The sequence below is a fragment of the Coenobita brevimanus genome, chromosome 72, assembly GCF_032717465.1.
Source record: "Coenobita brevimanus isolate Jiangsu-jjx chromosome 72, ASM3271746v2, whole genome shotgun sequence".
Classification (NCBI taxonomy): domain Eukaryota; kingdom Metazoa; phylum Arthropoda; class Malacostraca; order Decapoda; family Coenobitidae; genus Coenobita; species Coenobita brevimanus.
The window spans coordinates 6,649,728-6,675,964 of NC_137025.1; the positions used below are offsets into that span (position 1 = coordinate 6,649,728).

Below are 26,237 nucleotides of genomic sequence, written 5' to 3' on the forward strand. Positions count from 1 at the left end.
CCCCCTGAGAAGGGGTCAATGGAATGTGTTTTTAACCCCTCCACTACAATGGGCCCTTTCCCAAGCTGAATTTAATCGTCTAGATACAGTACTCAAGAAAATAAAAACCGTAACACTACTTACGGGGTACTGCTAGAATTTATCAACTATGAAATACTGCACTGTGTATTACCTACACGAGTCTACAGTAGAGAAAGAGGGACGGGGGAGGGGAATTACGGTACTTTTTACCTCTCGATTTAAGGGTATCTCCCAACTGAGAAATCATATTCAGTTAGCCTGAATATAATACCCACCTGAGTCCTACTAATCGGGTTAATGGAACACTACAGTATTTAACTCCCATGACTTATTTTTTCATGCTACTTTCAGACAATTTTTCTTAAGCTTTGTGGAGACCTTGTGGGAAGGGGAATAATGAAGGTACATATACCGAACCTCTCCAGTTCTAGAAGCCTTTCCATACATGAATCATATTGTCTGGTAATAGCAATTATAAAATAACAAGTAGGTCACAGGGCTGAAGGGTTAATCCCCTAACTACACGGTCTCAAATCGCAATGTTGTCCTCAAAATATTCCCGGTGTAGCCACTGCACCACAAGGGTTAACAAACACAGTATTTAATCTTCGGACTACCAAGATTTCTCTTTGTTCAGCCAAATCTGACTGTGATATCCTGAATGAAATTTGATGCGTTCTAACGTCCTTAGAAAGTCTCTCTCTCTCTCTCTCTCTCTCTCTCTCTCTCTCTCAACCTCCAAACCACGTTATTCATCCTAATGAAGACAATATAAACAATATCCATTACGCCATTCATTAAGAATGCGTCTTTTTTTATTTTATTCTTGCCACAGCCAGACGACTATAGTCAGCTTAGAGGACATATCTTGTAGTGACAAAGTAACTGCTCTACAAAAGCTAAACTTTAGCCACAGGACGCTTTTTATTTATTTATTTTTTTTTTTTTTTAGATCTTGGTTAGACTATACTTTTCAAACACAATGGAGTTTCATACAATCTTCTTTAATCATTTTATCACCAGGGGCTCCCCTTATGTTGTATGAAATCGTTTGGTAATAACATGAATGAACTACACAACTAGGTCACCTTGATGAAGTGATGGCTCCAATAATTTTTCACGCATTTCACATAGCACTGAACACAGCCATTGCTGAGTACAAGACAGACGCACATTAAAGTTCTGAAAAGGCTTTGTGAAGTACCGGTACAATGAGTGCGACAGTTTGGTGCACCGTGAGGGGTCGCCAGTGAGATAAAGTACAGTACTGTAAAGACGTCAGGCTGCACCAACCATTAATTATCACTGAGGATGAGGAATGCATACTTACCCTTAAATGTTCATCTTCATTAAGGATTCTTAGTTATGTTTTCCCGGTTTTATACTTTGACAATGCATCCTGAGCAGCCATGCTGATAGTTCTTCACTACTTCAGCCCACGTACGTCATCTTATTTTAGTCTATACGAGACGGTCTTCATTATGTTTAACAGAACACCTTAATAGTGCCGAGTTTAATAAAGGCTTTATCTAACCCACCAGTTCGAAAAAGCTTTCCCTGTTCTGATTTTCTTTATCATATTCTTCATCTCTCCTTACCATTTTATTTATTTATTAATTTATCTAGATGTTGGGAAAGGCTCGTGCAAAAGTGTCTGAAATAGTCCATTTTTCTTTTCCGGATGATGAAGTACCGAATATCTTCAGTTTATTCTTGCCAGTATGTGACTTTTCATCTTAGTAAAGTTGTCACATATTTAAGGATGCTCTGTCTTGGAATAAATCCAGGAATATACAAAAATGTGGAGCTTTGGCCCATTCAGCGTCGTCTTTCTTACTATATTCTTATTACCGCCAGACATTTCACTCAACGTAAGATACACACCTCTCTTGCAGTTACTGACTGAAAATTTTCTAGTAACCCCCTGATCATGATGACGCCATGCTTCTTTTACTCACGTTACAGCCAGGTGATTACACTCGGTTTATGATAGACTGCTTCTTGTGGAGGTTAAATTTTCAGTTTCATTTAGTAAAAGCCTCATTCAAGCAAAAAAAACAATACGTTGACCTTTTGTAGGGCAAGACGTCAAGCAGATATTTTACACTGGCTAACACCAAACGATTTATTCAGCACAGGGAACCCACCAACACAATGGTTAGATATTGGTATTATTAGCTTATTTTTCCAACACATTCTTGCCATGAGCCAACAGGCCTTCTGTTATCTGTACTTCCAATATACTCTTATGTGACAAAGGCTCTAAACTGGAAGGTAATACATACTTTTAACGGCATTTCAGAGAAACTCATAAAAGAGACCATAAAAAATATTCTTTTAACATTTTCTAATGATATAAATGAAACACTCACAAATTAAATTAGGTTCATTCATCTTTCTGAGATGAATACACTAGTCAACAAGCCGGTAGGCGACGATGGCCAGCTCTAAGCGGACCAAGCTTTGTCAGCGACCAGAAGTGCGTTTCGACACTGAAAGTCATTTCTATATGGAGGTTCTCCAGTGCAACATTCTACCCAAGAATCACGGCCCTGGCTTAATAATCTTCAGAACCTTAGCATTTCGCGCGAGCAAGGTCATAATCTTGGGGCTTTTCATATTTTCAGCACTTGATGACCTTTGAAACCTGACCTGACAGATACAGATCATGCATGTACGAAGCACACTTATAGTACTCATTAATGTCTATAAGCTTGTAAAGTTCCATTCTATTCCATCCACCCACTATGGAGGCAGAAACTTGAAATTCGCAGAATGGCCCACCAGAGGTTCAACTTCTAGGTGGCGCTGCCAGCGACTGGAAATGAGTTTCGACACTAAATGTCATTTTTGTATGGAGGTGCTCCAGTGCAACATTCCACCCAAGAATCATGGCCCTGGCTTAATAATCTTCGGAGCCTTAGCATTTCGTGCGAGTATAGTAATGATTTTAGCTATTTTCACCGTTTTTGCAATTGATGAACTTTCAACCCTGACCTGGCCTGGCCAATATAGCATAAAGGTGTACAATAGAAAGTTGTCGTACTAGTCAATATTATAAGCACGCAAACTTTCATTCCATTCCACTGAGCCACTAGGGAACTAGGGAAGCATTTTTGAAAACCAGTGCTGGTTGCTAGGGATGCTGAGGCCAATCTTCACAGGGTTGCCACTTGAAAACTAGAGGAGAGAGAGGAAAAATGGATGGCACACTTTCCATACGGAATGACCTCAAAATTACGCCTAAAGAAGTCAGAGCTTTCTACGCCCATTAGTGGTAATGCTTCTACAGCTCAAAACGTAAAAAGTACGAAAAAAAAAAAAAAAACGGGTTTTCGGCACAGCAAAACCTTCATGACACATCTAGGTCAGGGGCTGGTCAGTGTCGGGATTTGGTCGGAATCGATTAACTCTGAAGGGCAGAAGTAAATGCCACAATTAAACAAGAAAGAAAGAAAACGCGACTAACAGGGGCAGCACGGAGCTGGCCAATACTAACATATAACAATGGCACTGGCGAAGAAGTATGTGTAGGGAGCAATCCTTTGATGTAGTGGGGTGAGTTGGCGCCCTGGGGAGCTGGCCACACACCCTACCAAGCTAATCGGTGGCTCAATCGGTAGAGAGGTGGCCTGTAGTCCTAACGGACCCAGGTTCGAATCCCGGCTGGGGCAGGGAACAGTTTAAGGATTTGAATTTCATTAAATCAGGCTTTACTGATCTACCAGAAGACCCGCCGACATGTCGTAAAAATACCCCCGCTAATACCAATACACCAGTCCTGTATGAGACAGCCCTAGCATGTATTCAATATGGACGGTGGGTGTTAGCGCCGAAGTGGTGACATGTAGAGGTGTATGGTATGTAGGAGGACTGCTGGGCCTTGATAGCAGGCTGTGAAGCCTATGCCCAGAGTCGGACACATAAAAAAAAAAAAAAAAAAATCACCACACCCACCCCACCTGACCTAGTACTTAGCGTTTCAGGTCACTCTTAGTTTCCCTTCACCCTCTCTGCCAGATGACGTCCTTAATCTGTCCTAGACATCGTGACACAATTTTATTAAGCTTATAGGGGATCTTTCGTAGTAACGGGGTCAGAAATTATCGCCACTAACCCTTTCACGAAGATATCGTCTATTCACGCTACCGCCAGATTGTTTTATTTAGTTTTGGAAACACCTCGTACCGAAAGAATTAAACCACAATATCTAATACTCTCACACAGCCCCATTAAAAATCAACCTACAGCCCCCACCTCCCCGTTGTACCACTAACCTCAGTTCTCTACGGTCTTCCTCCTCGCCCTACCACATTTCTCCGATTCTCCTCCTTTTCACCCCACCACAATTTCTCCCCTCTTCCCCACTTTACTACAATGCCCTCCCCCTTCCGCACTGTCACACTTCCCCTCCTAACCCCTACCGCAATGTCCTTTCCCTTCGCTATGCTCCGGCAACTCCCCTACAGTCCCGCCACACCACAACGCCATTACCCTCTCACCTTCTTATACAATATATGAAAGAATACTGATATATCGAGAGAGAGAGAGAGAGAGAGAGAGAGAGAGAGAGAGAGAGAGAGAGAGAGAGAGAGAGAGAGCAAACCAAACGATTCCCTACTAAACCATTCGTCCATCCCCCACAAATCACCTGAGCCTTCACCAACACAGATAAAACATATTGTGACAATAATGCCTCCCAACACACGCAAAAATTCATGATTCTCTCTCTCTCTCTCTCTCTCTCTCTCTCACACACACACACACACACACACACACGCACACAAACACACACACACACACACACACATACATACACACACACACACATTACAACTGATTAGCTTTTCCAATAAAGTACTGTGCTTTGAACTTATCCACGACGGCCAGCCTGTGTTTGTAATCAAGCTTCCAAACTGAGCGAAAATGTTAAATTAAGAATTATTATTCACATTATTTTCCTTATTCCTTCTGTCAAGCAGTATGTTTGTGTATTTTTTCCAAATTTCTCTTGACAGGACGTATTTGGCAAGTTTTAGGATATTCATGGCACCAAATTTGAATCGTCAGTAAACCCAATTATATTATTTCACTACTTATTAATTACTGGCATTTCCAAATTACACCACTATACGAAAATTCCCCACCACCAAAAATAAAATAAATAAATAAATAGAGCGCTATTTAGCGACGTGAACAGAGGAGTGAAATGTACCTGGAAAAGACAGCAGAGCTGCAGTGAAGCTTGCCGCCTTTTCCTAAACTACATTATTATTAATAATAATAATAATAATAATAATAATAATATTATTATTATTATTATTATTATCATTCAGTCACTTTCAGATATAACACATTCTAAGAAAAAATGCTTAAAGCTTACTCGGGTCTTAATCCAATAATTCTATGGCTCCTCTCTTCATCTTCATTTATCCCCTATAACTTCCAACAGTAGGCTATAGATAGATAGATAAAACTCCCAAGAGCTTTCCTTTCTCACATCTTCCTCAAAGACTTAACTTCAAAATCCTCACTCCTAATTTCAGCTCTCCTCAGCCATTCCTCTTCTCAGCGTTTCCAGCATTAAATAATACCCACCTTATCTGCTGCAGTCTTGTTCAGCATTAGACAAAAAAAAAAATTAAAAAAAAAAAGCTACTTTCATACATGCTTCGTATATACAAATGCAAAAACGTGTGTGTGTGTGTGTGTGTGTGTGTGTGTGTGTGTGTGAGAGAGAGAGAGAGAGAGAGAGAACAGTGTGTATTGAAATCTCTGCGTGTGTATAATACTTTCTGCACTCAGGAAAACACACACACACACACACACACACACACACACACACACACACACACACACACACACACACAAAGCACTGATCAAGTACTCACCTCCAGCAGATCAATCATTTTCGTCATCTGGGAGTATATAAGCACCCTGTGACCCTCCGCCTTGAGACGCGATAGCAACGTGTCCAGAACATAGAGCTTCCCCGCATCCATGATCAGGGAATGCTTGTCTGTGAGATGGAAAAAAGGCAGAGTTATCGACTATTTTTTCTATAACCTGGCCTAAAATTGCCACCATTCAGTCAACAGAGATTAGTTGTCAATAATAATAATAATTAAAAAAAAAAATACTAGAATATGATGATAGTCACGAAAAATTCCAATTTGTTTGTAGGATGGAACGAAGGCATGGTTACGGATTATTTTTCTCTAACCTGACCTAAAACTTCCACCATTTCAGTCAACAAGGCTTAGTTCTATGAATAAATTAACACTACAATACGATGCTAGCCGTAAAAAGTCCCACGTAGGCTAAATGATGTCGAGGCATTGCATTGTCTTTTCCTGTCACTGAACTACGTGAACTAAGCCGCAAAATGAATACGAGTATATAAGCCATCTAAGACTAAACTTTTTTTTTTTTTTTTTTTTTTTTTTTTTTTTTACCTGACTGAGCTGAGTCACTCCCACAACTTGAAAATTAAGACTTATGAAATTTGGCGAGCCTTAATTATGAAGCAGGAATGAGTCATCTTGCTTATTGGTCAAATCGATCCTCCAACTTGATTACACCTGGAAATCAACTGAGCTGAAAGGTGATGGGGATTTTTGTCAAGCTGGAATAAACGCGATATAGTGTTGGATTATGGAGACTGTGTGTAAGACAGGCTTCGTTCCAAGCCACCTTCCTTTAAGTTTTTGTTCTTCTTAATACTTTGACTGCAGTGAGTTTCTGAGGTAATAAATAAATAAATAAATAAATAACTCGTGTCGAAAGTCAGAATAATATACGATGTTCCGTGGTCTCATGAAAAACGTTGAGGTATTTTTCTTTCGTCTGGCGTCTGCAGAAATAATATGTAAAGTAGGTAATTCGCAGTAAAGGGTAAACACTCTCATCAGGACAACTCCAGTATCCTATTATATGTCAAGCCAACCGACTGTGTTCAACTGGGCAAGTCATAAGTCTGTAAATGTTAATACTGCCACCATCCACCCCCTCATAGTCGGAGCATCCTCCTCTAGTACTCTATTCCCACTAACACAAGACGGTTCTACTAAACTAAGAATAAGTGAAGGGAACCGGAGTGTGCAGAAAATAAAACGCCGTTTAAAGTTTCACTACTTCAATAAAGCTGATATCCCAGTCTTCCCCAATCACCAGGAAAAAAAAAAAAAAAAAAAAAAAAAAAGTTTTAGAACATGCTTCTGGCTTATAATGGAGGTTTTCTGTTATTGTGCTGTTGGGATAAATGCAAAAAGGACAGGTAAACACGTGCGTGGCTGAGATATGTAACTGTGCAATTAAAAAAAAAATAACTCGTCTCCTCAATAATAAAATGCAAACAATAACAATCATCATCATCATAAAACAAAATTTGACCACAATTCTCAGTATTATCAGTCTGCTGGCAATAACTCCTTGCAAGGCACATCATTTGCTTAACTCCCCCCCTCTCCCACAACCACAAGGTTTGAACCCCTTCGAGAGCTATCCGTTCACTTCAATCCATCAAATAAACACCAACCAACCTTTTCTCGACTGTTTCCTTATAAATGAGGTGGCGTGAACTGATGCAGAGGTATTAAAATATCTTGTGAGAGAGAGAGAGAGAGAGAGAGAGAGAGAGAGAGAGAGAGAGAGAGAGAGAGAGAGGGAGAGAGAGAGGGAGAGAGAGAGAGAGGGAATATACAACAAGAATGGACAGGACAGGGGAACAAGGATAAGGAAGAGAATGAAAACGAAAAGGGTAGAAAGGAGGACGAGTAGAAATGGAGAGAGCAATCTCTCTCTCTCTCTCTCTCACTGATATCAACACGCAGAAACTATCGACCTTCATAGCGCCATTATGGACGGTTTGTGTGGAATGTGCCTGACGGTCTGTGTGGTCACCTCATTATTTTTACTACCCCTTGGCTATTTGTCCACGCTCTCAGCTTCTTATTATCTATTTTGTTCTGCCCCCGCCGGTTTATAATAACTGTCGTGCTAAACTGAGATTTATACTCTCTCTCTCTCTCTCTCTCTCTCGTTTCATACCTTCCCTCTTTCTACTCTCCCACCCTCTTTCAGTGCCATGTTTTTCTTTCATTCATTCTTTCTCTCTATTCTCTCTTTTTACTTCTTTATCCCTCCTCCTCCTCCTCCTTGCCTAACCTCATTTCACTCCCTCTTCTTCTTTCTTACCCTCAACTCCATCTCTATCATCTTTCCTCCACTCAGTGCCTTCGCTTCTCTTCCTTCTCTTCCCCTACTCCCAATGTTCTTTCTCCTTCTTCCCCACCCTCAATTTAATCTCTTCTTTCCTACCCTCAATTCCCATACTTCTTTCGTACCCTTAATACCCTTTCTTCATCTTCTCTCTCTCTCTCTCTCTCTCCTCCCGCCTCCCCCACAGCGGCGTAAAACAAGTGCAACGCGCGGGTGACTCGATGAACAATGGCGGCATCCCTGCATGACACCCGCTAAATTACCTCGCAATCACACCACGCTTTCTCTTCATTACACTCTCCCCCCTTCCCCTCTCTCCTTGGATCCGGGATTGTTTTCAGAGCTGATGAGGATAACTGAGGATATTAGGCAACCACGAGGAGACATTATCTTTATTATCCCTCAAACCTTGAGTATAACTGCATTATTCAGAATTTGTCAAGAATTTCTGTAACTCAGAGAATCATTAATTAAGGCTTCAAAATACAGCAGAAAGTTTAATGAATGTATGTAATTTAATCAACTAAGCAGATATGCATGAGATATTTTCACAGCCATATAAATATATACTGAATATTTTTTTTTTTTTTTTTGTTAGAAACCGGAACGTTAAAGATACCTTCCAACTTCACGGGTTAAGCATTCTGTGATTAGGTCAAACAGCATTTCCAAAACTGGGCTGAAGTTGGTAACTAGTTCACTTTAACATGGAAACAGAGACACCTGTTTCGAAGAGTAAGGGGGTACATGCAAACCTGAATAATTCGAATCCCGGATAGCACAGGTAGATAAATGTTAGTTTATTATTTTTCTTGTAGTACAACAGGCTTCTAAGATCCTACGCACACTGTTGTCAAGACAAAATCTGGTTGGTATCCCGAATATCTGACGGCAATCCAAATTTGTCGGAAGTTGCGCGATAAATTTTTTTACGGATTAACCATCTCTAGATAAGGACTGTGTTCTGATTGTTTAAATCAACAACAAGAATTAATTCATTCATAGTATTCATATGATTTTGTACAACACAGCATCTCTACCATATACTCTACAGTGGTGGGCAACAGTTCTGAAACAATGCATCTCGTTGAGGATTACGATCAACAGTCTGCCAGTCTTCTACATGATTTATATACTTCGACAGCTTCCATCAAAAACATACAAGACCATATTAACATGTCACATGCAAAAATAAACTGGTAAGTAAGAAATGGTACAGAGGCTCTTCATTAATCCCAAGTCCTAACGGTTTGGTTAACCTTACTGACACATACCACAGTTTACTACGCCGAAATTAATATCCCACCATAGGAGCAAAAACACTACCAATTCCTTAAATGTCCTTCCCCAACCATATCTCTCCTCTCCCTCCAACTTCACCTTGTCACTCTCTCTCTCTCTCTCTCTCTCTCTCTCTCTCTCTCTCTCTCTCTCTCTCTCTCTCTCTCTCTCTCTCTCTCTCTCCTGTCTCCCCATTTCACTTCCTCCCTCTCGCCTGTTTATTCTTGGCACATCCTTCCCTCCTACCTATCCCTGTCATTTTCCTACCTCTTACCTCCTCATGTCACTTCCCACCCTCTTCCTTCCCACTATTACTTCCCTCTCTCCTCCTTCCAAATGCCATTTCCCTCCTTCCTACATGTCCATGTCACTTGCCCCCCTCCTTCCCTCATGTCTATTCTTGTGACTTCCCTTTCCCTCCCTGCTGTACCCTCTTGTCACTTCCCACCCTCCTTCCTGCTTTTCTATCCTTATTTTTAACTCATAAAATTGTTTTGCTTGTTAACCCTTCTCTATAACAGCTTCAAAATGACCAACAAGTCTGCTGTTATTTGTTTTCGTTTGTATTCCTGCTTTCCCATGATGTTTTACTCCCTCCTACCTATCCTTGTCATTTCCCTCCCTCACCTCCTCTGTGTCACTTCCCTACCTCCCTCCATGCCAAAATATAGGGCAGCCTTGTGTGGGACAAATAGGACTGTCCGCGCTATTCACACACGGGTGATTATTGTATTGTAATTATCAGGCCCCATGCTACTCTCTTCATCCCTCTCCCAGTGCTTCTCTGCCCGCTCCATTACCCCTTTCTTCTGTTTCTCTTCTTCCTCCTTTACCCCTGCTGGTCTACAGTACTCCTCCCCCTTCCATTGCTCCCCTCTCTTCTGCCCCTTTCCTCTCTTCCTTTCTGTTACTCTCCTCCTCCCCTTCCTGTTGCTACCATACCTTCCCAAATGGCCCCATTCTTCTCCCTTTCCCCTCCCTCTTCCTTTCCCTGCTACTCTCATCTTCCCTCTCTCATTGTTCTTCCACCTTCCCCAAAGCTCCCTCTCCCCTCCCCTTTTCCTCCCTCATCATTCCCTTGCTACTCTCCTCCTCCTTCCTACTGCTCACCCACTTCTTCAATGCCCTCTCTCTTCTCCCCTTACCCTCCCTCTTCCGTCCCTTGCAACTCCTCCTCTCTATCACTGTTCCTCCATTTCCTCAATGCCCTCTTTCTTCTCCCCTTCCTCTTCCTTTTCTTTCCCCTTGCTAATCTCTTTCTACTCCTTCCTCATTACCCTCCCTGTTCTCCACTTCCTTTTCCTCTTCCTTTCCTGATCTCATCCCTCCCTCCTGCTGCTCTTCTCCAACTCCTCCTCCCTCGTCTCATCCCTTCCTTTTACTGCCCTCCAAGTTACTGTCCCCCTCCCTCGTCCTCTTGTCTCCTGATGCTCTTCCATTCACCCCTTGCTGATCTCCCCCTCCTCCTTCTTTCCCTGTTACTACCCCTTGCCTCTTCCTTCTCCCTCTTCTTTTATTTTTTCTCCCCTCCTTCCCCTCCCTCTCATACCTTTTCCCTTCCCCCTCCCTCTCCTACCTTTGCCTCTCTCCCTCCCTCTCATACCTTTTCCCCTCCCCCTCCCTCTTCCCTATCCTCACTTCCTTATTCCCCTCCCTAATCCTTTCCTTTCCTTTACCTCTCCTTCCTGTAAACACAATAGTGCTCACAGAAACTGGGTAAGCTATCCACACCATAATTACAGATATTGCTTTCAATGTTTAACAGTAAATAATGACGCTACTTACAGTAAAGCAAACCCTCATAAACAACGCATACCTCTATGTGAAATATACCACATGGAACATTAACTTCCACAATCACATTTTCCTCACAAAATTTCTTAATAAAAGGGTCCCTGACAACCCAAGCATTTTACTCTGGCTAATGTTGAGTAACATTACATGCCACAAGAAACTCCTCACCATTCAGAATCTAAATCTACATTATGATAACATCCTTTTTATTAATATATTTTGTTACCACCATATGATTTTTTTTTTCCCCCAGTGAAAGATGCCTCCCAATGATGGAGTCAAAAAATTTCCATCACGTAATTCATTAGAATGATTTTTTTCTTGCTATTGCTAGATGATTTATTCTGTTTAAGAAATGCCTTATAATGAATACATATAATAAACTTTATAGGCTACAGCTGCGAACATACCATAAACTGTAAAAACATACTCACTCAATGAAGTGTTCCCTGATGGTCTCTACACTGAGTGACAAGTCGAATGGTTTCCTGTACCCAGGAAACCATTTACTACGTTGGGTGGTAACCACGTAACCAAGGTTTATGGTCGGGTTGTTTCCCAGATTCTCCTATCTAAAATCACAGAATCATGACAGACGTTTTGGAGAGCCACATAGGGCCCAATACCTGCCCAGGGCCCCAACCAAATAGGCAGATTTGCATGCCCATGTGGAATATGAGAGGTAAAAATGAGGAGAGAAAGAGGGTGGAAGTAGTGAATGTGTTCAAGAGTGCAAGGTGTTCCGTAATGGCATTGTGTGAAACAAAAAGGGTGTGAAGTGGACGAGTGGGAGGGTGTAAAGTGTGTAAGGTCAGGCATGAATGGGCAAGGAAGATGCATGGAAGGAGTTGCTTTGTTTATGAATGAGGTGTGGCAAAATGGAATAAAAGACTACAAATGTGTCAGCTTCAAATGTATGTACGATAAGTTCAAGTCTGAGAAGGTGAAAGTGGTAGTGATTGTAGCATGTGCACCGTGCGATGACAGGAGTGAGACGGGGAAATACAGGTTTTGGGATGAGCTGGATGAAGTAGCGGAAGAAATGCCCAGGAGTTTTAAAGTGTTTGTAATGGGTAACATGAATGGAAGAGTAGGCACTGGACCTGTGAAAAATATACTGTAATGGGTAATAAGAGAGTACCAGGAGAGAATGATAATGGGAACCAATGGAAGGAGATGTGTAAGGAAAGAGGGTTGTGCTTTTGAAATTCTTATTTCAAACACAAAGTTGAATATAAATAAACACGGTCCAGAGGGAATTGAGATTTTGTTGAAAAGAGCCTGACTTATTACATTCTCGTAGAGAAATCGATGCTGGGAAGCGTTGTTGATACGAGGGCAGTGAGAGGACGATGTGGAGGTTTGTCAGATCATATGATTGTGGTATGCAAGATCAAGCTGAGAGGAGTAAGGTGGGCCAGGAGAGAGTGAGAGAGAAGTAGTCAGGGAGAAAGACTGAAGGTCAAGAAGCTGAGGATCAAAGAAATGGCAGATGAATACAAGACCAAATTAGAGGAGGTGTTAGAATCCGTGAATTGGAATTAAATGAATCTGGACAGCTTGTGGAATGCATATAGAGATTGCTTAGTTAGGGAATGCTGAAGCAGTGTGTGGTGTGGCAAGAGTAACAACAAAGAAGGAAGGTATAGCATGGTGGGATGAAGAGGTTAAGAAAGCAGTGGAGGAAAAGGGTGAGAAGTGGCTGGAGTGGATACAGGGCAGGGGTTCAGTTGAAATAAAAAAAGAATATACTGAGAGCAAGAAGCACGTAAAGAGACTAGTGAAGAAGAAAAAGGAGGTAAAAGATGATCTAGGAAGAAAAATTAATGTAAATTACTCCGAAAATAAGAAGTTATTCCGGAAAGAGGTGCGGAAATATAGAAGTGATGAGTGGAAAGAAATGTGAAAGTGTGAAGGATGTAAGTGGTAGATTATTAACCCATGGGGAAGAAATAAGGATCAGATGGAAAGAATATTTTGAAAGCCTGATGAATGGGAATGGAGAGAGCAAACTGACTGTTAATATGATTGGTTTTGGGGGTGTACAGAGAAGGAATGCAGTGCCAGGAAACGTGACACTCGCACAGGTGAAGAATGCTGTGAAACGGCTGAAAAATGGAAATGCAGTTCAGGACGATAAGGTGTATGCAAAGATGACTAAGTGTAGTGGAGAGAGTGGAATGAAGTGCTTGTTAGAGATATGTCAGAAGGAATGGATGAGTGAAACTGTGCCAGTTGAGTGGAAAAAGGCTGTGATTGCACCCCTGTAAAAAAGTAAAGGTGGGAGATGTGCAAGAATTATCGTGGTATAAGTCTATTCAGTGTTGTATGGAAGATATATGGAAGAATTATTATAGAGAAAGTAAAAGAGATATCAGAAATCCTAGTGAGTGACAAAAAGGGTGGCTTTAGGAGTGGCAGAGGATGTGTGGATCAAATATTTGCAGTGAGACAGATAGTGAAGGCTTGTGAGGACTATATGGTGCTTATGGCAATTATGGATCGGGAAAAAACATATTCCTCTCCATCCTTCTTTTCTTCCATTCTCTTCTGTCTTTCTTTCCTTCATTCTTTCCTCGTCCTTCTGCCTATGGGTGACTTTACACCCTCTCTTCTGTCTTTCTTTCCTTCATTCTTCCCACTTCCTTCAGCCTGTGGGTGACTCTACACTGAGTGACAAGCCAAATTGTTTCCTGTGCACCAGGAAACCATTTACTATGCTGGGAGGTAACCACATAACCAAATTTTGGCGCCTAGTGGTTTAGTGGGTAATTATTGCGCTCCAATCGGATTGAGCCGGTGAAGGTTTACATCCAAAGGGTGGTTGGGGTTGATTGCTCATGTAATGCCACTCAGGGATGAGAGAGGCTGGTCACTCTCATCTTAAATGTCGGGACCAACTGCCTAGTCCCAGGCTCCTATGCTCCTCATGGGGCAATGTAGGATTGGATGATGGATGGACGAAAAAACATATGACAAAGTAGATAGGGAAGGACTGTGGATGGTTTTGTGCATGTACAATGCAGACAGTAAGCTGCTAGGTGCCATCAAGAACTTTTATGATGGCAGTGAAGCATGTGTAAATGGGCACCTACGTGACTGGTTATCGATCAATGTAGGTGTGCGACAAGGTTGTGTGATGCCTCCATCGCTGTTCAATATACATATATATGGATGGGGTGATGTGAGAAGTAAAAACACGAGTAATGGAGAGAGGGATGGCACTGGTAATGATTGGTGATGGATGGAATATCTCAAATTTGTTGTATGCTGATGATGCAGTACTACTTGCAAATACTTGACAAGAGCTTGGTAGACTAATGCAGAGTTTTGTAGATGTCTGTGAGCATCATGCCATGTGAGTAAATGTAGAAAAGGTAAAGATATGATTACTGTAAGAAATGGTGACCCCCAGTGTGATGTTACAGTGAATGGAGAGAGACTGGAACTGGTGAGAGAGTTCAAATACCTGGGTACAGTGATAGAAAAGAGAGGAAAATGTGCAAATGAAGTGGAAAGTAGAGTGCCACAAGGAAGGAAAGTAGCTGGTGCAATGTAGGCCTTGATAAGAAACAGAGGCTTGAATGTTGCAGCTGCATGAGACTTACATGAAGGAGTGTTACAGCTTACTTTAACATATAGATGTGAGACTATGGTATGGCATGAAAATGAAAAGTCAGGAGTGAGAGCAGTGAAGATGGGACTGCTGAGGAATGTATGTGGAGTACAGAGAGTGGATAGGATAAGGAATCATGTGATTTGTGAAAGATGCAGAGTAAGGAAGTCTGTGGACACAGAAATGAAGAGAGTGTACTAAGATGGTAGGATCATGTGGAGAGAATTGACGAAAACAGTGGTGAAAAAGATATATCTGTGCAAATTTGAAAGAGGGAGGAGGTGAGGCAGGCCAAGAAGAAGGTGGAGGGATATGGTGGATGAGTGTGTGAGGAGAAGTCTGAAGTTGGTGAGGCAAGGGGACTGACATGAGATCGAGCTGACTGACTGGATGTTGTGAAGAGAAGTGCATGAGCAGGGATTCGGCATCCCTTTTGAACATGACAGCATCCGGACTGACTCTGTCAGATACGTTTATGTGAACGTACAGTACGTGGTGAAATGTTTTTGGCGTATCAGATAGAGCCAGGATTCCGGGGGCTTGAATGGTGAGTGAATGGAAGCATGGCTCATTGAATTGGGCAAATTCGGGCTCTCCAGACATTGCTACTCCTCACCCTGCCCTAGAGTGGGAAAGGAAGTCTGGATGATGATGATGATAATGATGATGATGATAATGGTGATGATGAAGACAGATACTGTAATTCACAAGGGCAAACAGTAGCAGCCAGTCTTATAATACCCTTTGTAAGGTGTAGGGGCCTGAACATAAGCTACAGCAATCCTAAACATTTAGGAGCAGATGACTGGCCTATGATCTTTGTGGAATTATATACCTGAAAACCTTTAGCCGTCTATTAAGGACATGAACTGATGCCCATTCCAACTGATGTTTTAGATGACTTGATCACTAGATGTATATGAATAAACAGACCTTGTTATTTCTAACATAACAAAGAGAAGATTTGTTATTATCTCATAATAAAGCCCATCAAATTTCATACAACCATCAAAGTACTGGTATTCGAGTTATGGCACCCAGGTGGCTCAGTTGTCAGGAAAAAAAAAAACAGACTATAGCAAATGCCATGAAGACTTGATCCCAATCAGATCCGAGTATGGTATGACACTGTACTTACCTGGTATGAGTATATGGCTCCAACCGAGGCGAGGGTATGCAGCTCTCAGGCCCCCAATCTCCAATCCTGTCACACGATGTCGCCGTTCATGCCACTCTCTCTCCAGCTAAACAAAGGAGTGGTTGATTACTATAAATAAATAAATAAACAAATACATACATACATACATAAATACCATATAATAATAATTAACCTAAAAGCTAATATCTGTTTTATCATTTTCCTATCATTTCTTTTGGTGATTTTATACTACAGCATTTCAATCTTACTTTATCTCTCCAGTACAATTTAAAAATGTAACCTAAATAACAGATGCTTGAAAGGAAGGCAATCTAGAAAAGCAGCAGACATTTTCCCATTATCATAAAGAGGTTTGCCCAAAAAAATCCTGCTACAGTTCATACTACAGTACAGTATATACAACCAACAACCAATGAACCAGACAAGGGGATTGATGTCCAAACTCAGTAGGCTCTCCCTCATGTTAGGTATGAACCACAGTATATTACCTCTGGAGAACCATAGAGAAGACAAGCAAGAGCCTCTGGATTATCTGCTGTCCTACGCCACTCTTGCCACCAGGCAGCAGTCCGGTCATGACAAATGCTCTCCTTTTCAAGGCAATGTGCCTAGGGGAGGGAAGGAGAGGGAGGAGGAATAACATTCAGGCTAAGTTCATTTCTAACACTGAAGATTCTTTGTGACTGACAATGCTTTAACCCTGGCACAATGAAGGTCTGCAGGGGTCATGCTGCATGCCTCATATGAAGTACAATTTATATTTGTTACAAAATAATGACTCAGAAGAGGTAAACTATCTTACAAAGAATCAGTGTGGCTAGGCTTACTATTCTACCTTCATCTGAATTCCCTCATTTCATAACCAGTGAAACTTAATCCTGTTGTTCCCAGCATCCTCTAGATGTTAATATATGGCCCAGGTTTTGACAATATGACTTGAATTTTATACAATCCCGGTGTACCAACATCCTACAATATGAAGAAAATGGGTGTAACAGGGTGGTAAACTTTGATATCCTTTCCTATATATACATACATACATACATATATTCTCTCTCTCTCTCTTCTATACTCTTTCCTATACTCACCCTTGGGCAGGTGTGCATAAGAAAGGAAGGCAGATACGTCGGCTGACAGTCTCGGATGACTGGAGGTCTTTCTTTATGGATGATCTCTGGTAATAACATCACCTCATCCTCCCCTCCCTCACCTCCCTCCTCTCCTTCACTCCCTCCAACATCACGCTAATCAAAGAAAGGACTTATAAACATTACTGCTGCAAACTATATAATTTCTATCAAATGCTCTCTCAAGAACAAACAACAACATTCACAGCCTCCGACTTCTAGGTTTTTCTATCACTTGAAATAAATAAAGCAGTGCCATATTCCCAAGAGATAAGTGATAAATGCAGCACTGTATGTAATGGTTCAAATAAACAACACAGTACAATTAACATCAAAATAATGGAGAACAACATACACCATACTGAATACTAAGAATGGCTTCTAATCTGATGGTAGCAAAAATAAATAATAAAAAAAAGTACTAAACAGTGAGAGCTCACATAACGCGCAAATATTGTACACTGAAGCTCTTGCTTTATGAGAATTCCGCATTACAGGGCCATATGTTCATATGTTAAAGGATTTCATGGTACCCAAGCCAGCCTCAAGTTCAACTTTTAGGGCAATTTTCTGGGTCTTTTTCTGGGACATTTACCTACCTAATAAAGACTTCATTAAATACAAACACTGGAGGATTCCTCCCCTTGAATGCCTGAATGAAAGAGGTTATGGGTTTACTGGGGGGATGTGGAGTGGGGTTCCATAGTTGAAAAGAGAGAGAGAGAGAGAGAGAGCAAAGATCACACAGGGCATGTGCAGCCATAGCAATGGGACAGGGTAGGCTCAATGGGGCAGGAATGCTCAGTGGACCGCGACAACACCCCGAGCAGACAGGTGATAGCAATACGTCACAGGCGGATCCAACTAACATTGTGACTATCACTGGCCGCATTGTGTCTGTTCCCTCTGCAGTAAGACCCTAGTTTGCCACGTTATGACTGTTTGAACCATAATTTGGGACCTCTGGCTGCATTATATCTATCATTGCCATGTAGTATGGTGTTAAAAAAAAAAAAGGGCAGCTTCCTCCACCTGCGTGATGTCAATCATTTTCGAGTTGTGACTAAATTTGGACATAAATTTTGCCTCTCGTGTTATGTGAGTTTCATCCTATAAGACCGCGCATTATGTAAGGGTTGACTGTACATATTTTCATACTGTATGAGATATGACAGTCATGAGTTAAACTGACAGCTGCTTAAAAATTTAAACAAAAAAATCATAAAGTCAAACAAGGAAACATATTTTGAGAACTGTGCATGAAGACACATTTTTCTGACAGTATGTGCTTCTTCCCTGTCTACACAGTGCTCTATGTATAGACCACCTGTAGATATATTCATTCACCCCTTGAATCTGATGACACACTTTTCATTTTATTCTTGCTTTCTCCAGACCATTATATTCTCCTCTGATAAACTTTTCAAACTGGAAGGGCTATATATAGTCTTCATTAACCTCTTCACAGCAAAATGCCTCCCCTGATCTTAAAAAAATAAACCTGTAACAGCAAAAATAAAATCAAAATTATGCCACTGAAATGAAGGAGCTAATAAAACTAAAAGCACGTCAGTGATACGTGAAGAATTATCATACAGTGTACATATATATTTACATATCTATCTAGCAATTTACTGACTGACTCTGCAGAGTGTGAGGAGTAACCTTAACTAATTTTAATAACATAGCTACAACCATTTCCATCTATACTCAGGAACAGTCTACACAAAAAATGCTTTCCTTAACAAACCTTACTCACTGCACATAATAAGAAATAGGGAAATACATCTTTCCAGCTCTTAAATGAATTTACAATTTTAAACTCTCTATCCCACAATAAAAATCTGAATTTCAATCCCAGAAATCACAAGAACAAAGTTTAAGTTTTCTCATCTTCAGTAAACCTCCTGGTATTGTACTTACCCTGTCCCCACTTCTTCGTGACAAGTGTTTTGATCCACCACTACTTTTCCTGTGTCCAGATTTTGATCCAGACTTTTGTCCTCCTCCAACTTTGACTGAAGACCCAGCACCATGCACAGAGGAGATCTTGACTGGCTTGGAGTCCTGTTGAGAGGCAGTGGCTTGGTCTTCCTCTTTAGGGGTGGCAGAGAGGGAGTCACTGGAGGTGTTGTCAGTGTCACTGGTAACACTCACATCTCCAACCACTTCAATCAGTGGTGGTTTGGCTTTCTTAGATCTTTAAAGAAGTGAGAATTGAATTTAGACTTTATGAATGACAAGACATGACAGAAAACATAAGTTGCTGAAAATTATTTATATTGTTCTATTCATTCTCTCTCTTTTGTCCAACCAACTCACTTTCAAAACCTCCCTCCCACACCCAACTCCCCTAGTTCTCACCCACCTCATACCTACTCTCAACTTTCCCTCCACCAGGTAATGGTCAGACATACCTCCACCACATCCACACCACAACGCTCCTTTACATCCTCATTTGTCTGTCTCTCCATGTGACTCCAAATGCTCCTCTCAAATAACTCATTTCCACTGCTCTCGCTCTTGACTCATGTCCCTCCAACAACGTCCAAGCTTCACTTCCATACTTTACAGTTGGCATCATAATACTGTCATGTAGTAACTTTTTCACTTCCATGTTCACTTCCCTGTTTCTTATCACTGCTTTCAAGGAACCAGCAACCTTTCTTCCTTGTTGTACCCTAACAAGCACTTCACCCTCCATACTTCCATCCTTACTCATCACACTAACCAAGTTCTTAAATGTACTCACATTTTCCACTTCCTCATCATCCAACCTCACTGTACATTCACTGACTTCATTTCTCTCGAAAACCATAACTTTACTCTTCCCTACATTCACCTTTAGATTCCATTTCCTATACACTCTCCCAAACTCATCCATCAAGCCTTGCAGCTCCCCTTTGTCTTCACTTAACAACACAGTATCATCTGCACACAACAGTACAGGGAGTTTCCAAACACTGCCCATAGATATGTACCACTTATTACCTATCACACAGAATCAGTCCAATGACTAACAAGTTAAATATGGTGGTGTACAGCAGTAGTTTGCTTATACAGCATCATATCTGAAACAATGCTTTGCATCCCTCAGCTAATCATCATTAACTTCTTTCCCATTTCCTCGAGTGTTGTACAGTATTGACATCTTTCATAAACCCTACTGGTAGACATACAAGCATGTACAAGGCTTTTAAAAACTACCCATATGAAACAAAAAGAAAGACCCCTTGCAGTGAAGTGGTCCTTATATGAATTTATATTTGATTTTTTTAACCCCTAAAATACTATGGCTGATGATCATCAGTTTGCAAGTTTGCCAAGTAGAGTCCTATGACTGACGATCACTGAAGGTCTGTCAAAAACTGCCATGCACTAAGCCAGCCCCTTTTATGACATAAATGGTTCCTATGCAACCAGAACAAGGGGATGAGGTGGAGGGAAGAAAAATCCCACTCCTTCACCAGGTCTGTGGGGGGACTCCCCAAGCCACTTCTCCAACTCCCTTTGGCTGATTGGACACAGCCTGCTCTGTTTCCTCCGATCCAAACTACTCACCAATGACACCACTACATCATATGGGGAGATGTCTTATCCCCCCGCCGAGCCCCCCTTCCTCCACCTCCTTCCATCCTGCTTTATATCAAATGACACGGCAATTTCCCTGCTATGATCACTTTGTGTGTGTGTTTCCTTCCCCCATAATACCCACCACACCTCCTCCCCTGCATTGGGGGTGTCTCATCCCCTCTCACCCCCACCACAGACCCCCCACCCCACCTCCACCTTACTCCCTCCCTATCCTTTGTCCCCAATATGACGAGGTAATTTCACTGCCATGATCAGCCTGTGTCTCTACTCTCACAAATATATATATATCTATATATATATATATATATATATATATATCTACTGTATATCTATATCTATATATATCTATATCTATATCTACATCTATATATATATATACCGTATATATATATATATATATATATATATATATATACTGTATATATATATATATATATATATATATATATTTACTCTCATGTTGACTCCTGTACCTAGTCTCATCAATAGAAACATATTTTGAATTGATTTAATTGATTTTGGTACGGATATATGTCAAAAATTAGGTTTTTGCAGAATTTTTTGAGTATGGGAACAATTTTTTTTTTTTTTTTAACTCTCATGCTCACCCCTACACACAGAAACATATCTGACACTGATTTCATTGATTTTGGTAAGGTTCTCTAGGGAAAAGTAGGTATCTGTCGATCTTTTTGTTTTCTTTCTTTCCGCCAAGTGAGACTTTTATAATCTTTGACGGGCAGTTTTGCAGTAACCATTAGGCCTAGGGGACTGAGACGCATTTTCAGGTGTGTAAATTCAAGCTCTTCAAATCTGTAAGAGAAAATTTTACCTTGGTAAAAGTTGAAAAATCGACCCCGAATTGCGGCTGGGGTGGAACATAGCTCCAGAAAAATGAAGTATATATGGGTTGATCAGGTGAAAACTATTATGTCACTACTGTACTCAATATAAACAGCATATTATTTCTGACACCATTCTCTCTGTCTCAAAAATGTTTGCAAAAACAACTTAATCCCTGTACATAGCCTTAATGCCTGTATTAATCTATCCCATTTTTTTCTCAACTATTTAATCCATCACCCTGCACAAAGGTAACATCCAACCCTATTTCCCTTATTGTATTATCCTGTATCCACCCCTTGACATTTCTCGCATCCATTCATCCTCACCTCATAATCCTGTGATTAAGCGTCTCTGGGATGTGGTGGATGATGTGGCGGTTGAAGGTGTAGACTGACGAGGTATTAGTAACGAACACAAGTTGTCTAAGAGCAGGACTGGAGGCTAGGCATGAGGAGGAGGTTGGGGCATCTAACAGGAGGAGATCACGACTAGAGTGCGTAAGAGGAGCTTTGGAGTGGTGGGTGGGAGAGATTTTGGAGTGATGGGAAGTTTTGGAATGGTGGCGGTGGTGAGAAGGAGAAGTACTGTGAAATGAATGGCTAGAATGAGAGGCAGAAGCCTTGTGGGCAGACTGGAGGGACTCAGAGAAGGTGTTTCGGAAATGGCGGATGGTTGCGTATTGAAGAGCAGCAATTATCAACAACATCCTGGAAAAAAGATAATACATTTTAAAAAGACTCCTTTTGGTGTAAGTTTTTACACTATGTAAATATTCTGTCTAAAGGACATCAATGTCATTATCAAATATGGTGGACTATGATTAAACTGCGCATAGTTATTCTGCAAGGGACACTACTGTACTTATAAACCAAAACTATAAAATATTAAGTTATTCATCATTCATTCATTGCCAGACGTCATGTATCCCAGACGGGGTGGCCAATGGCTTAGAGTTAATTGTTTTACAGGGAGAGGCACTAATCCTCCACCAACCCCACTTGACACGTAGGGATGCCAACAGCATCTGGTGTTCCCAGGCGGTCACCCATCCAAGTACTAACCAGACCCAACATGTGATGAATATTTCAGATAATATCTTACAGGATACTCTAAAAATAAAAAATAAAAATGGAGTACAGTCCTTTAAGCTTAAGTACATATTCAAAATTCACACATAAGTATATGATATACATGAACAGATAGGAAGTATTTGTCTATTTATATGACCATAAAGCATCTACCTAGCTATCTACTGCCAGAAGCCTTAATCCCACAAGGGGTGGCCACAAACAAATCACCTCCACGTCACCCTGTCTCCATCCATTTCACTACCCTCCCCCAGCTCACACTCCCCTTCTCTCATTTACCTCTCTACTCCATTCCTCCACCTCATCCTTGGCCTCCCCCTCCCATCCCCGCCTTCCTCCTCACTCACATACATTCTCCTCATCAATCTCTCGTTCTCCATCCTCTCCACATGGCCAAACTGCCTCAGTGTATTTCTCCTAACGTTTTCTATCACATCCACATCCACACCTCAATGCTCCTTCACTTCCTTATTTGTCAGTCTCTCTCTCAATGTAACTCCACATGCTCCTCTCATACAACTCATTTCCAGTGCTGTCACTATTGTGTCCTTCCAACATGGTCCAAGCTTCACATCCATATGTTTGAGTTAGTATCACAAGAATATCATGCACTGACTTCTTTACTTCCATGTTCACTTGCATATTTCTTATCATTGCTTTCAAAGAATCAGACAACTTTCTTTCTTGCTGCACCTTTTCAAACACTTCATCCACCAAACTTCCATCCTTACTCATCACACTACCCAAGTACTGTACTTAAATGCACTCACATTTTCCATTTCCCCATCATCCAACCTCACTACATTCAGTGCCTTCATTTCTCTCGAAGAACATAACTTTACCCTTCCCCACATTTGCCTTCAGATTCCCTTTCTTACATGCTCTCCCAAACTCACTCACTAAGCCATGCAGTTCCCCTTCATCCTCACTTAACAATCTATTATCATCTGCAACAGCAGTACAGGCTGCTTCCAAACGCTGCCCTCTTTCACTATGGTTTCTCCAACATCCACTGCCCTACCTTGTACTTCTTTTATACGCCCATCTATATACAGATTGAACAACCATGGAGACATGACATATCTCTGTTTCAATCAACATTCAAACAGAAAAATTCACTCAGTTCACTAACCACATGCACTGCAGTCTTAGCACCCTCATACATACTCTTCACGGTATTTAACAACTTCCCATTTGCTCCATATATTCTTAATATTTTCCACATTCCTTGTCTATCCATTCTATTAGTCTTCTCCAAACCCATGAAGGCCACAGACAACTTCTTTCCCTTCTCTAGAAACTTTTCCACTAAAGACCTAAGGATGAATATCTTATCTACACAACCTCTTCCATTCCTACAACCTACCTGTTCTTCTGCAACTAACTCCTCTGTTATTTCCCTAACTCTGTCAATAAGTACCCTACCATATACTTTTCCCATTACACTAACAAGTTAAATGCCCCTATGATTACCACAGACCGGAGAATAATTATTCCTGACTTCCAATCCCCCGGGGCTCAACCTTCCTACCAGGCCAATCTGCACATCTTCCATATCCACTCTACTACTACCTCTCCCCCATGTTTCAGCATTTCACCACACATTCCTCCAATACCCAGGGCTTTCCCCATTTTGACTTTCTTCACTGCTTCCACTACTTCCATCCGACTGATCCCTTCCTCTCTTCTCACCTCCCAGCTTCTCCCACCCATTCCCCAGTCATTTATATTTGCATTACTTTCATTTTCTGTGTTTAACAGTTCATAATGTTCTCTCCATCCACACAATTTTTCTCCCTTCTCCACTATCAATCTACTATTTTTATCTTTCACTCCACTACTAACCTCTTTATCACCTTGTCTAAGTCTCTCAACTTCCTCCATGCCTCTGCTTCCCATCGACTCACTAAATGATTTCTTCCTTTGTGCCACAGCTTGTCTCACCTCGTCATTCCACTGTGCTGTTCCTTGCACCACCTTACATCTTCTCTTCACCCCACACACCACCTCCCATGCTGGACAGATTCCTTCTGTGAACATCTTGCACACACATTCCACCTCCCCCAACTGCTCCAAATCATATTTACCCAATCGCTCCTCTACTTCTCTCTTACATTCTGCCTTTTTTTAATCCTCTTGCAACCTTTCTACCCTCATTGTATGGACTACTTCCTTCTGTCCTTACCTCCTTCTATATCTCCATTGCACTTGAACCCTGACTTTTACCACCACCAAGTGGTCAAAGGGTTGACAAAAAAAAAAAAAAAAAAAAAAAAAAAAAAGGATTTTACAAACCCTGAGATTTTTATACAGAAAATATTTTTATTTCTTTTAAGTGACATATTGTAAAAAAATATATTTAATAGCAGAGTAGCATATTGTCATTTCTTTCAATACTGGATTACAGGTTGAAACATGGACTAACTATGTACTGTACTGTTAAAATCATTTGTTTTGCTTCAAAGATGAAAACACAAGTACCTTACAATATGTATAACAGATATGAATATCAGTGTACTCTGTTTATTGCAATACACAAACTATGTGATATTAATTTACAGATTCTAAAATAATATTTCAGTGTGCTTTGTGTTGTAAGTTGTTATACAGTATTGTAAAACAATGAAACTGTAAAATAATGAGATAATGGACTAGCAATACTACAGTGCTATAAAATGTTAAGAAGTACTGTACAATGATAACATAATGAGAAACAAATACACAGCATACTATGCATATTCTCTGGCAAGACAATACTGAAAAAATTAACTTTATGTTCATTAAATTGTTTTCAGTGTATAAAATAAAATCAGTCTTAATAAGTACAGTTTTTTATATGCATTTACAGTTTTTCATTGAATTTTTAAATTAAATCAGTAAACAAAAAATTACTGACTCTAACAGATACCGTATGTTTATATGAAGTTATAGAATGTGGTGAAAGTTTTTTGGCGTAACATCTAGAGCTAGGATTCTGGGGGCTTGAATGATGAGTGAATGGAAGCGTGGCACATTGAATTGGGCAAACTTGGGTTGCCTGAATGTTGCTACTCCTCACCCTGCCCTAGGGTGGGAAAGAAGGTCTGGATGATGATGATGATGAATAAAAAGTGTAAGTATTATTTGTGTAAGTTGGCCTATTTTTAATTTTAATTAATTAATTAAGAAATCTGTATACAGTATATAGTATGCAAGGGTGAGCTTGTATTAAAAGACTGGCTTGAGAGTGTCAACTTTGGCAATAAGACAATGGAGATGGTGGACATGTTTTGCAACTTGTGATACCATCCTTGCCAGTGGTGGGGCCGATGCCACCACTATCGCCAGAATCAGATGTGGCTGGGGAAAGTTCAGAGAACTGCTGCCATTTCTAACCATGAGAGAACTCCCACCCCCCTTGAAGAGAAAGGTGTACGCATCATGTGTTAGAAGTGCAATGGCAAATGCCTCAGACATGTGGCCTGTCAAAGCAGATGATATCAACAGAATGG

The 26,237-nt window shown here is 40.8% G+C and overlaps 1 protein-coding gene across 1 annotated transcript in view; it reads right to left on the reverse strand.

The window, feature by feature from the left end:
* Positions 1–26,237, reverse strand: part of Ino80 (chromatin-remodeling ATPase INO80) — a 499,736-nt gene that overhangs the window by 339,632 nt on the left and 133,867 nt on the right. Inside the window, 5 exon segments of the mRNA XM_080278280.1 lie at positions 5,913–6,040; positions 16,071–16,176; positions 16,580–16,699; positions 19,142–19,418; positions 21,985–22,365. Of these exon segments, the coding sequence (XP_080134406.1) occupies positions 5,913–6,040; positions 16,071–16,176; positions 16,580–16,699; positions 19,142–19,418; positions 21,985–22,365 (1,012 nt within the window).